The following is a 15,506-nucleotide window of genomic DNA, read 5'->3' on the forward strand; positions in this document are numbered from 1 at the left end:
TCCTGAAGGGTTATACTACAGTTGAAATCTTCTTTTTATAAAATATTAGAGCCAAAGGAATTTCATATTTTCACGTGCATTCTAAGGACTGCTGCTAAAAGAAGCCAGTTTATTCTTTCTCTCATCTCCTTTCTTATTTGTTTCTAGAACTGCATTCACCTTGCAAATGCTTCTGGTGGAAAGCAATTTTCTCCAACTCTTATGCTCAGAAATGCAGTCAGACACTTCACCCTACCATAAAACAGCACTACAGTAAAAACGCTTTGTACAGCTTCATCTTTTCTGAATGCAGTATACAAACCATCGCTTCCATACACATTCTCTCGCAACGCTCCAAAAAGGAGAAAGATTAGTTCAACCAATTTTTCTCTGCACCTTGTTAGAAAGTTATACTCAAAATTCACAGTGAACTTTTCAGATTGATAAAAATTGATACTTAAATCCACTTGATTTGAAATCTTTCCAGAAAGTGTAAGAATTTACTCATAATATATTTTAATCTTTTCAAATTATATTCTGAATTTCATAGAAAACTTATCATGAAGTGTACTGTACATTCTTGGTTTTGACAAGAAATCATTCCTATTAATTATATTTTTTAAATTATTATCTCCAAAACAAGGAACCTCAGCTAACTGAGTAGACAGAAATTTCTATTACAATCTTATTTTTTTGAAAACTAACGTTGATGTGAAAGATCTCTAAAGAGCTGTTGCACAATCTTTGCAAAGATCTTAATTTGTTTATATAGCAGCTCCAATTAAAAATAAAGCTAAAATGAGAAAACAATATTAAAAGTTAAGAATGTTAATCAGGGAACAGAGATCTCAATTTTCTATACGCAGTTGCTCTATATGGAAAGGGACTATGCCCAACAGCAGTATAATAATTATTTGAAATCATTACGGTGGGGGAAGTAATGTTTGGCCCTTCATTAAAACAAAAAGAACACGAGTACTGAAAAAAATGCTGTCTTTGTTATGAACATCTTTATTCATATACTCATGACATGAGACATCTCACTGAGCTGTGTGTGCACACACAGAGTACACAGAATCAGGTAAGGTGCAAATGAGGCATGCATTCTTATACAAATCTAACTGCAATGTAGAGTGCTTTTGTAAACATTCTGTGAGCATGTAGGATATATATGAGGATATAGAAAAAAAATAATCCTCATTCTCTGCAATAGGAACACCAGCCTCTGGCCTATAAAAAAAGTAAAGTCCTTACAATGCCCTAGTCAGGTTGCAAGCAGAAAAAACTATATGGCCAGGTAGCTACCATCATTAACAAAGAAAAAAAAAAGCCTTCTTCCAAGGCTAAGACAAGACAATGTAAACTCAAGGGGTTTTTTTTTCCATCATCATAATTAGTACCCTGAAAAGAAAAAGAAAGAAAAAGAATGAAGAGATTTATTTAGAACAACTGCAAATGACTCATTTAACCTGAAGATCCACTAGGATAGATAACTTCTAGGCAGATAACTCTAAATGCAGTTTCCATGAGAACAGAGTCACATCATGATATTTTTAATGTCTTCTCTTCGGAAGTAATCTACATTTAAAATACGGAAACTAGCAATAAGAAGCTGAACCAAAGTTAAACTTCGGTTCATATCCCAGTGGAATACTTTTTAGTCTATAATAAAACAAAGTCATTCTATAATAGTACCAAGAGGACAATATCCACATTATTATTTCTGCTACATTAATCAAATTCTGTAACACTGCTTTACTTTTCCTAGTAAAAAGTAATATTAAAAAAATCAAAAAGTATTCAAGTAATTACTTAAATCGGATCCTATCAAACAAGCCCAGGAAACATTCTGGCTATACAACTCAAACATCCAGGAAGGAAAAGAACACCCAGAGATGTTGAACTATGCTACACTGAACCACGAGATACAAAGGTCAAATCTGGAATAATTCTTGCTATGAACAGTAAAGCAATCCCAAATACCAATTAAACTGAAAAACATCTTTGGAGGAAATAGTATTTTTACTATTTAGAAATGGTACTTGATACAAAGGAGGGAGAATAACAGTGATAATCAACTCCCACCCCACTCCCACCCAGGAATCAGATGGTTTTTCAGTTCACCAAAGAGCACTAGGTCATGGGTTCTACAAGCCTGGTGTCACCTGGGCTATGTGGGGCTATGCCTTTGCAACTGGAAGAGAGTATCCATGTAACTGCACCCGTCTGCTCCCAGCTGTTAATTCAGTATAACTCAGAACCCTGTGATTAACTAATATGCAACTACTTACCTATAAGTAAGAAGCAGGATGGAATTTTTCTGCTGTAGTGAGACTTTTAATAGTATTGACAGAACAGTGCCAGAAATCTGAACAATAACTTTGTGAAATGACTACAAGCTCTGGTAAGTCAGCTATCCAGATCAAAAAAGTCACACAGAAAGCCTATCCTGAATGCTTAACCCTCACAGTACAAAGAAACAATATTAGTCCAAGGGCCTTCAAGAAAATAACCAAAAACTGAACAAAAAAACACCAGTGGGAAAGACACTGAGGTACTGTTAGCTTTGGAAAGGCATGGAAATATAACGGATCTGTGAACAGCAGTATGATCCCCAACTGAATCAGGAGGTATTTTGATAGGCCCTAGTTATAAACAAGAAAAAACACACACAGCAGTTTGAGGGCAGGCAAATTCCAGGTATGAATCTATTTGGGATTTTTTATCTTTACAAACAGGCATTTAAAGCCCACCATTTCAAAGCCTATTTCAATATGCTGTCCTTTAGCAGCATATTCAAGACAAATGGCTTCTGATAGAAAAATAGTCTTCTAGAAAATGATTTCTATCTCGTTAGCAGAGCACAAGTGCATCAGCAACACATTCTGAAGCACACAGAAAACTGGACACGTGTTGCTTGCTGCTGCTCCTGAAAAAACTGCAAATAATGAGTTAGTAAAAATGCCAATACTAAACAATTGCTGCTAGTAGAACATTACGTGTAATCTTTTTGTCCAAAACAGTTGCATTTCTAACAGACACAAATAGGAAGAATGAAACGAGTAAATTAACAGCAGAAATATAATAGTACAATCTATGGGAATCGTAAGCGCTCATTTATTGTTACCTTCTTCTGCTTCATCCTCCAGGGATGACATAGGCCCTCCTCCACTTGTTGGGCTGACCAACTCTTCCTCTCTTGCAGATTCTCTTTGTAGACTAACAACTTCATAAATAGCATCCCCAGCACTTGCATGGTTTTTTCCTTCAGACTAAAGCAAAATACACCAATGAATTAGGTTCCCATTGTTGATAACCACAGTTCTAATAGTATGCCAAAATCAAAATCAAACACGTATAAACAAACTTCCTATCAGGGCTAAACAACAGTTTGGGTAAGACTCCCTCAGACTCCTTTGCAATGGTACATGTACACTGGCTGTAATTGACAGCTCTGTTTCTCTTTAAGTTTTATAGGTAGAACATATAAATAAAGCTGCCTTATTTCCCAAGCTGCCACTTAACAACCATTTGAGTATTGTTCAGAATGGCGATAAGAACCAGCTTGCCCATTTAAATAGCAATAGAAAGATGAGGTCAAAGAGAAACCACAGCAAAAGAAAACATAACTAACAGGAAAATATTGGAGTAACTGACATCACAGAAGCAAGAATTGAATGCCTGGAGGGGGGGAAATAATGGTAAGGGTTTTTAGTATGCAAAGACAACAGTAAAAAAGAAACAAAATCTCATGCTTTTTGAAAGCTGTGAATTGTGTAGTGTTTTACTCATTTAAAAAAAACAGCAAAAAATAATCTTTCTTCCAGTAAGCGGAATTTGTAATACACTCAAGAGAAAAATGTATTAGCAGACTAAGTGTTACTTATTTCTTACTTTCATATATGTGCATGTGTGTTTGTGTGTGCACATGTGTACAAATCATGAATATCTGTCAATCTATCAGTTTAATTAACTGGGAAATTTGAGTGTGGTATTTGTAATTATATATATTTGAGGTCAGAATATTTTCAGTGGTAATCATTTTGTTTTGTAAAAGCAGTTTTTCTTCCAAATCCATCCCTTTAGGAATCTGATAACTTGCAAAGCAAATTACCTCAAAGGTTGGAGGGCAGGGAGAAATTGTTTAATTTTCTTTTTATTTCAAGCTGGAAAAGTTCAGAGTTTAAAATAAGTCTTTTAACATTCAATGGATTTTTTACATGCGTAAAAGTTGCTTACATTTCAGGCACTGGACAGAAGATTACAAGTTTGAAAATAAAAGGAACGGTAGTTTCTCTTCTGAATTAAGAGTCGTGAACACAATTATTATTCAGTGACATGTAGTGATTAATATACTTGTGAGGAACTGTATAAAACCACAAACTAATGATTACATTAAATGAACCAGCCTAAAATGCTGTGCTATTTTGTCCTTTGTGCATCTTGCCTGATCAGTTAAAATAAGATTTTTTTTTTAACTTATTAAAAACATTAAATTAACCATGAAAAAGAAAATCACTGCAGTTACAGAATATTCAATTTGTTTAAAAAACATAATTATGATCAAGTCGGAAGACTCTGCAACACTTTGAAAGAGACAACACTTGAACTGCTGACCAGCATTTGCAATTTCAGCAAGCTGGTGAAATTATGCCAATGGGTAGCTTAAACGGGGACTTTTTGGACTGATATAGATGACTTTACTGAGAAAACTTTGCTCATGCATTTTAGATTAATCATTTAGATCCACTTCCTTTAAAGGTGATACTCCCTGGAAGCAGTGGCTCCACTTATCAGCCAGTTTTGCTGACTGAACTTCTCATGAAGTCAGCTTAATGAACTTCGGAGTGTGGGCATTAACACTGTACCCATGTTTTATAATGTTTAGCAAGATATTAGAGTCATTCTCCCTGGTTTATTCTCAGAGAATATCATTATCAAGTAATTATAAAGTACTCGCTTAAATCAATCAAGTATTGATGCACAAAGCATTATTAAGTATCGCTACTGACAGCTTTTATTTTTGAGGGAATAAGGCATGAGGTACTATGTAAGCTACAAAAATTACAAGGAAGTACAGATGGAAGGATCAAGATGTTAAATCACACAGCAACTCGCATTTATGCCATTCCATGTATCATACAACATCTCAGTCACCTCAGTTCAGACTCTTAAATTTGTCTGAATCATTCCTCGGAAGAGTTCTGCTTTTTTTCTGCCAATAGAGACCGGTCCCATCCACCCCTTGCAGGAAAAAGTAATTTCGTTCCTTGCTTCTTTTTGGAAGGTCAGTAATTGATGCTCCCTTACCAGAATGGGCACCTTGCTGAGTTAGTCCAAGTTTCCTGTTAAGGGCTCTGCATGCAAGTACTTAGAACTGGGCAGACTATGCATGAATTTCTTACCCACAGCCCCACACGCTGTATTTGCACAATGAATGACAGCATTACTGTCGTGATTTTACATCAGTGGGAAATTATATCACAGGGTTCATTGTCCCGCACAGAGAAGTTGTCTATTTTTGGAGCTCAGGCTTTTGATATTAACTTGTTGTAACGATTCCTAGAATCTACTTACACTCGACTGCTTTACCCAAAAGCTCACAAATGGCTGATCCAAATGCCACCTACAAAGTTATTTTCCAAGGAATAAGAGTGCCCTGAGGTACAATATCTTTTGCAAGTACTGTCATGAACAGCTATCGTAATACAAACTGTTCAACTGATAACTGGCTAAATAAAGACTTGCTATGAGTCAAACAGAGAGATCCTGTTATCAATAATGAGGACCTAATTTTGTAGTAAGATGACAAAAAATAAAAGAATTTCTTTCCCAAAAAATCTCCTCAGAATTCTACAGCAGGAAAAAATACATGTGTTTCTTCAGTTTGTCACATTATAAGGGGTGAGAAAGAAAAAAGAAAGTACTCATATTACATATTACAAATGATACAGCTGTAAGTGATTTGAAAGGAAAGCTTAACTGATTATAGATAAGTATCAAACAGCTGAGAATGTATTTTCAAATATATTTACTTCAAATTTAAAATGTAGATATTTTCAACATTTGCATATATCAGTTGGTTATCTCAGATTTTCTCAAATTTTAAGTTGCTATGCTAATCTCTAAAAGAAATACAGAAACAGCATTGCATGAGATTTATTTACTCACTACGTGTTAAACACAGTGGTACTTTTGCCATGTAATATCAACATAGGTGGTTTTTTTTCCCCAAGACCTATTACTGTACCATGTAGGAAGATGCCAACTCAAATATTCACATTAGGCTTAATAAAATTAAATTGGTGCTCTTTGTTTTCATTAGTCAAAGCCGATGGACCACTATATGCCAATGCAAATGGTACAGTTACCCTCTGCTATTTGCTTTTTGAACAAATACTGCAACATAGATCTTTAGGGGAAAACAACAGTCACTGCAGGAGGACGCTGCTGTGCATCATCCTGTAATGATAATGGGTAGACAGACATGCTCTCTGTACCTCACCCAGTGTCAAAAACAGCAGAGTATTTTGCTCAGTTTAGCATTCTGCTCAGTAGAGAACTACTCAACAAACATTACCAGATGAGACGGATTTCTCATCTCTCTGTGCTTGCTTGAAGAAAAGAGAAATGCACAGTAACCACATAAGCATGGACTGGAAAAGCTAACAGAGGGAATACACAGTAAACTTCAGTAAACTTCACCTTAACCACTTCTCCCACTCTGTAGAATCGAGCAATGTTTGTACAACTTGACTTAAAGACAAAGTCAACGGACTGCCAAATTGAAATACTTCAAAGAGTTGGCTTAAAATGGTTACTTCTTTACTGCTGTTTGAACATTTTACAAGATTACAATCACCATAAAGAAATCACACAAGCAATGCTGATTTAATAAATCACTGCAACAATAATGCTTTTAGCCTCACATTTCATAAAGGCCTGAGGCAGCAAAGGACAAGAACATAGTTCATTTTACAACATCATTAGCAACTACAAGGGTGAAAACATGGCAGCTTCTTCATGCAGCAGAACTTATTTCTCCAGACAATCTTCTTCCAAACTTCTTTTTTTGAAAACATGGAGAAATCCACTTTCTCATATACTTCAAAAAATCAATTGCAATACCCTAACTCTTTTCAAGTTTTGCATTAGGTCTTTGCTTTTAATGGATTATACTCTTACAGTCATCTACCTTCACATTTTGAACCTCAGCAGTCAGGATTTCCCTTTGTTATGTATCAGTTGATTTTACAGTGTCATTAATTTATTAAAGAGTCGTGTCCTGGTTTTACCAGTCAAATAGAGTTGCTTTAGATGTCCGCACTCAGGTTCAAATGGATGAAATTACAGAAAATTCAAGAGGTAGGTTCAGAATTGTTTCAGACCACAACCAATGACTCAGAAGTTGTTCTGATTCAGGTTACAAAGGAACTGAATGTTTATATATGCTACTCAACCATTATGCCTTTAAGTGTCTCAGAAACGAAAAGTTAGAAGAAACTGAGGTGCAAGTGCCATGCTACCTTTATAAAGGCTAAATTAAGACAAAACAAATGCTCCCAGCATCAACTTTTCTTTAAAGAAACAAAGATGTGTTACCGGTTTTAGCTTCATGTAAAACGTTTCTGTGAAGGTTTTCCTGCTGAAGTACCAGAAGCGTTCGTTGGCAGGGTACACACGCACAACAGTCTCCAGCAAAAAACGGACTGGCTCTACTACTTCAGTAACAACCATATCTACTGCCACAGTCATGAACACACGCTTATCTAAAACAGAAAAAGTCAGAGGCACAAAAATTAATCCAAGTTCAAATTTCTCAAAACAATCAACAGCAGAAGCAGACTTGTTCAAATTTAAATCCCCTTATTTATAATTACTGATTCTATTGCACCTATTTTACTTATCAGAGCTCTACACCCTACATAGAATGAGAGTACACATTAACCAGTGAACCAAGTTACTCTGATTTTTACAACAGAGACAGTATGTCTTTCTTTTAAAGACAGGAGCAAGATGTCATGCGAAGAAAATAGCATTACAATACATAATCCCTGTAAGAGAAAGGGAACGTGCACAGGATAAGGTCACATTTTAAAATGTAAACTTACTGCTGAGTGAATATATGCCCATATAGCAAATCAGTGTCAAGGATCTCCTACAGTATTCTTTTCTCTAAAACCTCTTGTAACACTAAGAAACACTCCAGATAATTTTTTTATGTCTATGCTCACACTCTCTCAGTTAAATGGACTCAAAACTTTTTACCCCTCCCTGTCTCACTCTCCGGGTCAGGCAGTCCTCACAGGAGCAGAATATATTTTTAAAGTAAAGTATAGATCAGTGATCTTAAACTGTAATAGCTACATCTGCCTGATATTGAAACATAACTCCAACTTTTTCAAGTAGAAGAGAATGCAGGATCAATTCAACAGTGAATGAGACTGAAAGAGTCCAAGGGTATCCTGCAGTTTTACAGTGCAAGAAAAGGTATGCTGCTTCTGGAAACATTCATCAGAGAGAAAGGCGGTAACTCTCATGTTGCATCACAATTGATATTTTTCTTGCAGAAAGCAGAGACATTTTTAAAATAACATTTAGAATCAGACATTATGGATCCCTAGGTTCCCTCGTCTTATTAGATCAGAGAGATGAGTGGGCATTTTAAAAAGTAAAAATCATAAATCCACAAATAACCCCAAAAAGCATCATAAACACCAAAGCCCCAAAACATGAAGTCATACTGTAAAACAGAAACCATGTCGAGCTGCACCGCTTAAGTTTTACCTATATGCTACTAGAAACAATGTGGTTTGAAAAATTCATCAGCCAGAACAGTCTCACTGGCAACATGTACTTGGATATGCCTTTAATCAACTGATGTGAGCTCTGCCTTGGCATAGGAAACAAACTCCAGATTTGCATTCAAACCTTTAACATCACATTAAAGAATATAAACTCTAGCAATAACTGTGCTATGTAATTAAGCAGTTCACCGCATCCCTTCCAGATGCCCCAAGATGAAGGGGATGTAATCAACCCACCTCAAAACTGAAAGAAAGAGATAAGCAATGTCTACTCTTCATACTGCTTTGCTGAGTACAGGAGGTGGAAAACAGTTTCTGTATGCTCAGCACTGAAAAGTCCCTATAACCAGGGAACAGGCACATAAGCCCTAAACACTGATTTCATGTCTCAAAATCAGCAACATGGAGTTCTGTGAACAACTATAAACATATTCAACATAGAAATACAAATATAGAGAAGTTCCTAGCCACAGACTCTTAGATCATGATGTATGTACTCAGACATGGCACCATGATTCCCAGAAGAAAATACATGAGCCAAACACCATGTTGGTTAAAACAAATTTACAAATCAGATTAAACTACCTTTAGGAGTTTCCTCATTAAGTACCAGAAACATGGGTGCATTAGGATTCCACATTCCAGTAATTACATACGCCTTCCCATCAGAACTCTTTCCCATGGATTCCTAAAAATAAAACCAAACAGGATTCTATTAAGAGTCATGGTTTGAGATCAAAGAGATTGAGCGTGGGGAGCAGTTCTAAGAACTGCAGAGTAAGACACTGTTCATTCTAGAGAATCTAAATAAACCTAAATACATAATGTAAATAAAGACTATTAAATAATGGATTAAGACATGTTTTAGGGAAAGGCGAGAGAAAGAAACATTAGGAGAAAAGAGAAACATTACATGAGAAACTGAAGACAAGACAGTTTATCAATGGGTTTTTTTAATGCTTATCATAAGCATGAAATAAGGGTGGGATGTCTGCCACTATTTTCTGAGCAGGTAAGATGGTTGTTAGGAGAGGATGAGTTACAAGACACTTCATAAAATTAAACTACTCAGACAGTATACAGAGAAATGATCCAGGAAAAAAAAAAAAACAACTAAAGAAAGCCAAAAAACAAAACAAAGCCAAAAAACCTTAACAGAGTAAGACAATTCCAGCCCAAGAGTCAGTCTGATTTTTCCCAATCCATCATTGTAGCCCTGACAGATTTTTCTGGCACAGACTTACATTCTCAGTATGCCAATGGACTGGAATTCCAGTCCATAGGAACTTGAGATTTTAAGAGCCAAATTTCAGGACAATATATAAATAAAGTCAAAGCAGACAAATATGATAAAATTACTACTAACAGCAGTGCCTCTGTATCTGGTCTTATGCTATACATTTGTTTCTTCTACAAATATAAAATAGAAAATTAAAATGAATGTTAACAAACCCAGAAAGAATGAGATAGTAGATACCAACAGGCAAGTAAAAGAGTCTGACAAGAGAACTAAATACCAATTCCAATCATCAACATAAGAGGAGAAATAGTATAGGCACAATTGGGAAAACTCTATAGCCACAGAATATCTGATTGGTTTAACTCAAGTGCTTCTTGACTGGAAAATCATTGTACCCTTATTCGTAGCATGAAATAAAATTGGTATCACAAAACATCGTGTTATTTGTAGTTCTCTTAGAAGCAACTCATAAGAAATTAAGATTGTAGAAGACAAAGTGAATCTTTCACTCTTAGCAAGAAATTTAATTAAAATGAAGCAAAGGCAAAATTTCCAGCACCTTGGAAAAATAAGACAAGTTCCCCAATGCAAATAATACAAAAAATTATATTCTCTTAAGTTTTTAGGCTACATACTTAATACAGAAAGCTTAGTTTTAACAGTTAGCTGTCAGTTAACAGATGCTTCACCAACTGAACAAAAACCAAAAACCAAACCAAACAGATAAAAGGTTGGTTTTGTTGAGTTGTTTTTTTCTTTTAATGATCTCTAGCTTACTAAACAGATTATTAGAGTTGAGTATTACCATATCTAGTAAATGCATATCACTGTTCTTCACATTTCGTCCAGGGCTTAGTAGCATTCCAAAGCATCTGCAAGGTTTATTTTAAAAAAAAAAAGAAAAGAAAAATATATTACATTTTCAAAAGACAAAAGTATTATCCTGAACATAATGGCACAGCCACCTACTGTTTCTAATTTAAAGAAAATCTTTCTTAGCAATTTTTTATTAGTGTTATGGCAACGCTCAGGAAATATCACAATACATATTATAGAAATAACAATGAAACTATTTTCCAGAATGAAGATGACAAAAATTACTGTCTGACCTGTGAGCATTCAATTATTCTTAAAGACAATTTTGAGTTTAAAGATACCAAAGATTCCTATCCATTAGAGATGGAGATTGGCAAGAAGAAATTCAGTCTCTCCTCAGTCCTCTCTAAAAATTGTTTTCATACAGTCATACAAAAAGTTACAAATTCATTCATTCTATCACTGGTGTAAAATAACATGCAGCATTATGGGCCCTTAAAAACATCATAATTTCCTCAATTTGTAGACTGACTTTAATCACAGAATCATAGAATCATAGAATAGTAGTGGTTGGAAAAGACCTTTAGAGACCATCCAGACCAACTCCCAGCTAAAGTAGGTCCATCTAGATCAGGTCACATAGGAATGTGTCCAGGCGGGTCTGAAAACTGCCAGAGAAGGAGCCTCCACACCCTCCCTGGGCAGCCTGTGCCAGGGCTCCCTCACCTCAACAGTGAAATAGTTTTTTCTTATGTTTAAACGGAGCTTTTTGTGTTCCAGCTTCATCCCATCAGCCCTTGTTCTGTCATCAGATACAACAAAAAAAAGTGATGCCCCAATCTCCTGACACCCACTATTCAGGTACGTGTAAGTATTCCCCTGCAGCCTCCTCTTCTCTAGACTAAACAGCCTCAGTTCCCACAGTCTTTCCTCATAAGGAAGAAGTTCTAGTCCCCTGATCATCTTGGTGGCCCTGTGCTGGACTCTCTCCAGAACTTCTCTGTCCCTCTTCAGCTGAGGAGCCCAGAACTGGACACAGGACTCCAGATGAGGCCTCACCAGGGCAGAGTAGAGGGGGAGCAGAACCTCCCTTGACCTGCTGGCCACACTGTTCTAGACGCATCCCAGGATGCCATTGGCCTTCTTGGCCACGAGGGCACATTGCTGGCTCATATTTAGTTTATTATCAATCAGGGCTCCCAGGTCTCTCTCTGCAGAGCTGCTCTTCAGCAGTTCGATCCCCAGCCTGTACTGGTGCATGGGGTGTTTCCTTCCCAGCTGCAGGACTCTGCACTTGTCCTTGTTGAACCTCATGAGGTTCCTCTCTGCCCAACTCTACAGTTGATTGAGATCCCGCTGAATGGCATCACAGCCTTCTGGGGAATCAGCCAGTCTTCCCAGTTTGGTGTCATCAGCCAACTTGCTGAGGGCACACTCTGTTCCCTCATCCAGGCTGTTGATGAAGATGTTGAACAAGACTGGCCCCAGAACCCATCCCTCTGGGCTCTGTCACTCAGCCAGCTCTTGATCCACCTCACTGTCCACTCATCCAAGCCACACTGTCTGAGCTTTCTGATGAGAATGTTATGGGAGACGGTGTCTAAAACTTTGCTGAAGTCAAGGTAGATGACATCTGCTGCTCTCCAGCCCGTTATATGCTCATAGAAGGCTATCAGTTTGGTCAAACAGGATTTCCCCTTGGTGAATCCATGTTGACTCTGCCTGATAATCATCTTTTCCTTCCTATGTTCAGTAATGACATTGAGGATTTATTTTTCAGAACTGAACTTCTGTATTATCCAGGGCCTTGAATTCCAGAATTCATGTCCCATCATTTAACAAGAAAGTGTTATTGATATTTTTAAGACTAAAAAAATAAAAAGTATTTTTAAAACATTCAGACTCTCAAACTTTCTGAATATTGAAGGCATAAATCCAGGTCTGAAGTTTCTGCAAATCATCTTTTATCTTTTTCTCCTTTGAACATACTCCAATATGAATAAAAAAAACCCCAAGCCCGAACAGAATTATGTGTTTGTAATGTAAAGCTGCAAGCTGTTCTGCACAGACTTTTAAAAATGCTACATCTCAAATGAGAAAAAAACCACCAAAACCCAAACACCTTAAAGGCAGTTGCATTATGAAAAATTATGGAAAATTGGGGTCATATTTCTGAGGGTTTTGCTTTGAGAATTTTTCTTCTGTACAGCTCAATTCTGTAATAATCAGACATACCACTTTTTATCACTGACTCCTAGAACAGGCTAAACTAGATGCAATCTCTATAAGCAATCTGATCCAAACCTCTACTCAAAAGAGGACCGAAGGCTTTGCCAAGTTCTGCACATCTCCAAGAACAGAGAATGAATCACCTCTTTTGGGAACGTGTTCCAAGCTCAGTTCCTTTTGTATTGACAACCACTGGTCTAGAAGCATAGAATGGTAGGGGTTGGAAGGGACCTTTAGAGATCATCTAGTCCAACCCTCTGCAGAAGCAGGGTCACCTAGATAAGGTCACATAGGAACATGTCCAGGTGGGTTTTGAAGACCTCCAAGGAAGGAGACTCCACAACCCTTCTGGGCAGCCTGTGCCAGGGCTCCCTCACTCTGACAGTGAAATAGTTTTTTCTTATGTTTAAGTGGAACTTTTTGTGTTCCAGTTTCATCCCACTACCCCTTGTCCTGTTACTATCTACTACCGAAAAAAGGGATGTCCCAACAGAACGTCCAGTGGAGTACGCTGTGTGCACTGACTAATCTGATTCATCTGACTCTGCATCTCCAAGAAAAGCCAGGTTCCATCTCCTCCGTACCCTTCCACCAAATACTTGAGTGTCACAGGAAGCATCCACAATTCCCATGTTCCCTAAATCTGAACAAAAATAGTTCTGCATCTGGGCAATCCACTTGTCCAAATGAAAATTTAGATTTTTCAGCAAATATAAATTGTAAGAGATAATTTGAACATACACAGGTTAGCAATGAAGACAGAATAGTTACCAGTTTTGAAGCAAACACACTGTATCCTGAACAGAGATATAACACTGTTAACTGTAAAAGTCTTGAGATACACAATTACTATACCATCTCACAAGCTTGCCTCTATTATGTTTGGGTATACAATTTTCATTCTTCATCTCATTACACTTAACTAGTAACTTACATCCACAATTGGATTTTTTCTTCTCCATACTTTTTCACTACTAGACTCTCAAAGTCCAAGTGGCAAATACAACAGTAGACAACAATTTTGATTTCTCTATGTAGTCATAATGCAGCATCACGTGAAGCAACCAAGGTAGTTAAAGTGCTAGGACTTGGACTTAACCACACCAGTAGGCTTCTCCATGGGACTAGGCAGAATATTACAGTAGACTGTTTTACTTTTTCTTCCTGGGGTAGAAATAACACTGTGAGGGCTATAATTTGCAGTAGTGCAGAGGTCACTAGCTTCTGGTATATCTGCTAAAGGAAACTGTAAAGCTGAGATTCAGAGGCAGGCAAAACACCTATGTTTTTCAAAGACAACAGCTCATAGATGCTAGCTTGTGCTGTGCATCTCTCAGATATACACAAGTTCTGACATGTGTCAGTACAAATTTTTTCAAAGTATGCTTCCAAAACAGTAGGAGTGACCTCTGCCTCTCACAGAAGCAGATACTTACGATGACTGGCAGCATCCTGCTACTAGAACAGTCAGGGCTTCTCACTAAGTTCAAAGAGCAGAATGAGTTCAGATGAGTTCAGAATCTTCACTTGCAGAGGAGCTAGATTTTATGCAAACAGTTGTCAACACATTCAGCCTCTGATTTGAGGAAGATGAACCCCATACCCAGGATTCAAAACGACCTTCATAGACTGGGCCTCAGTTTTGCCACTTTTGACATGCTGGGTTTCTTGCACTTAAAGCTGGCTAGCAAGAGCCTACGTGCAGGTACACCACTGTTTAAATTCAATCAGTTTCTAGACCTACAAAAAAACTCTGAAATTATTCTCATATTTATTTACATTTATATAAATACAAATGCTACGCACACGAGGCTGATAGTTAACATGATAACATGATAGTTAACATGATAACGTGATCTTTTAAGAGTTTCCAGTACTTCTGAGCAACCAATCAATATTCCATATATCAGTTCTAAGGACATCAGTCTAGATTTCAGCCTAAGCTATACCTGCATAACTTGGTATTTAACTGTTCCAGATGACTGGCAGCATGCTAGATTTAAATACTACTGTAATGAGAACAGAATAAATGATTTCTCAGAATGAAAGGCTATTCCACTCTTCGGAACAACTTGAACTGTGTATGTAACCGAGACTTGGTATCCAACACTGTGCCACTGAACCTATGCAGTGCTACACGACTCAAACCCGAGACGGGAACAAATATTATTTCTTTATCTGCTTTAGCCTAGATAAAACCAGGCAAAACCCTGGTCAAACAGGCCACAAAGGTAGAAGGAAAGGACGAAGGAACTCAACTGAGAGTAACTTACTCTATGAACCTCACCCAGTCATAGGCGCTATTTGAACACCAGAAGGTGGCAAATTTCTCGGAGTGACACCAGAGTTACTCTTCCCAGACCATGGAGAAAGATTCTTGAACTCTTTAAGATCAGAGACTAAATTTCTTGAGCAATAACATGTTTTCATATTAC

General features: G+C 37.1%; 1 protein-coding gene across 8 annotated transcripts in view; it reads right to left on the reverse strand.

The window, feature by feature from the left end:
- Positions 1-15,506, reverse strand: part of RABGAP1L (RAB GTPase activating protein 1 like) — a 257,389-nt gene that overhangs the window by 203,589 nt on the left and 38,294 nt on the right. For all 8 annotated transcript variants that reach the window (XM_062004315.1, XM_062004314.1, XM_062004312.1 and 5 more), the window contains 4 exons: positions 10,832-10,898; positions 9,372-9,474; positions 7,582-7,748; positions 3,107-3,251 (listed from right to left, as the gene is read on the reverse strand). In XM_062004315.1, the coding sequence (XP_061860299.1) occupies positions 3,107-3,251; positions 7,582-7,748; positions 9,372-9,474; positions 10,832-10,898 (482 nt within the window). The remainder of the gene's footprint in view (positions 1-3,106; positions 3,252-7,581; positions 7,749-9,371; positions 9,475-10,831; positions 10,899-15,506) is intronic.

The sequence above is a fragment of the Colius striatus genome, chromosome 10, assembly GCF_028858725.1.
Source record: "Colius striatus isolate bColStr4 chromosome 10, bColStr4.1.hap1, whole genome shotgun sequence".
In the NCBI taxonomy this organism is placed as follows: Eukaryota; Metazoa; Chordata; class Aves; order Coliiformes; family Coliidae; genus Colius; species Colius striatus.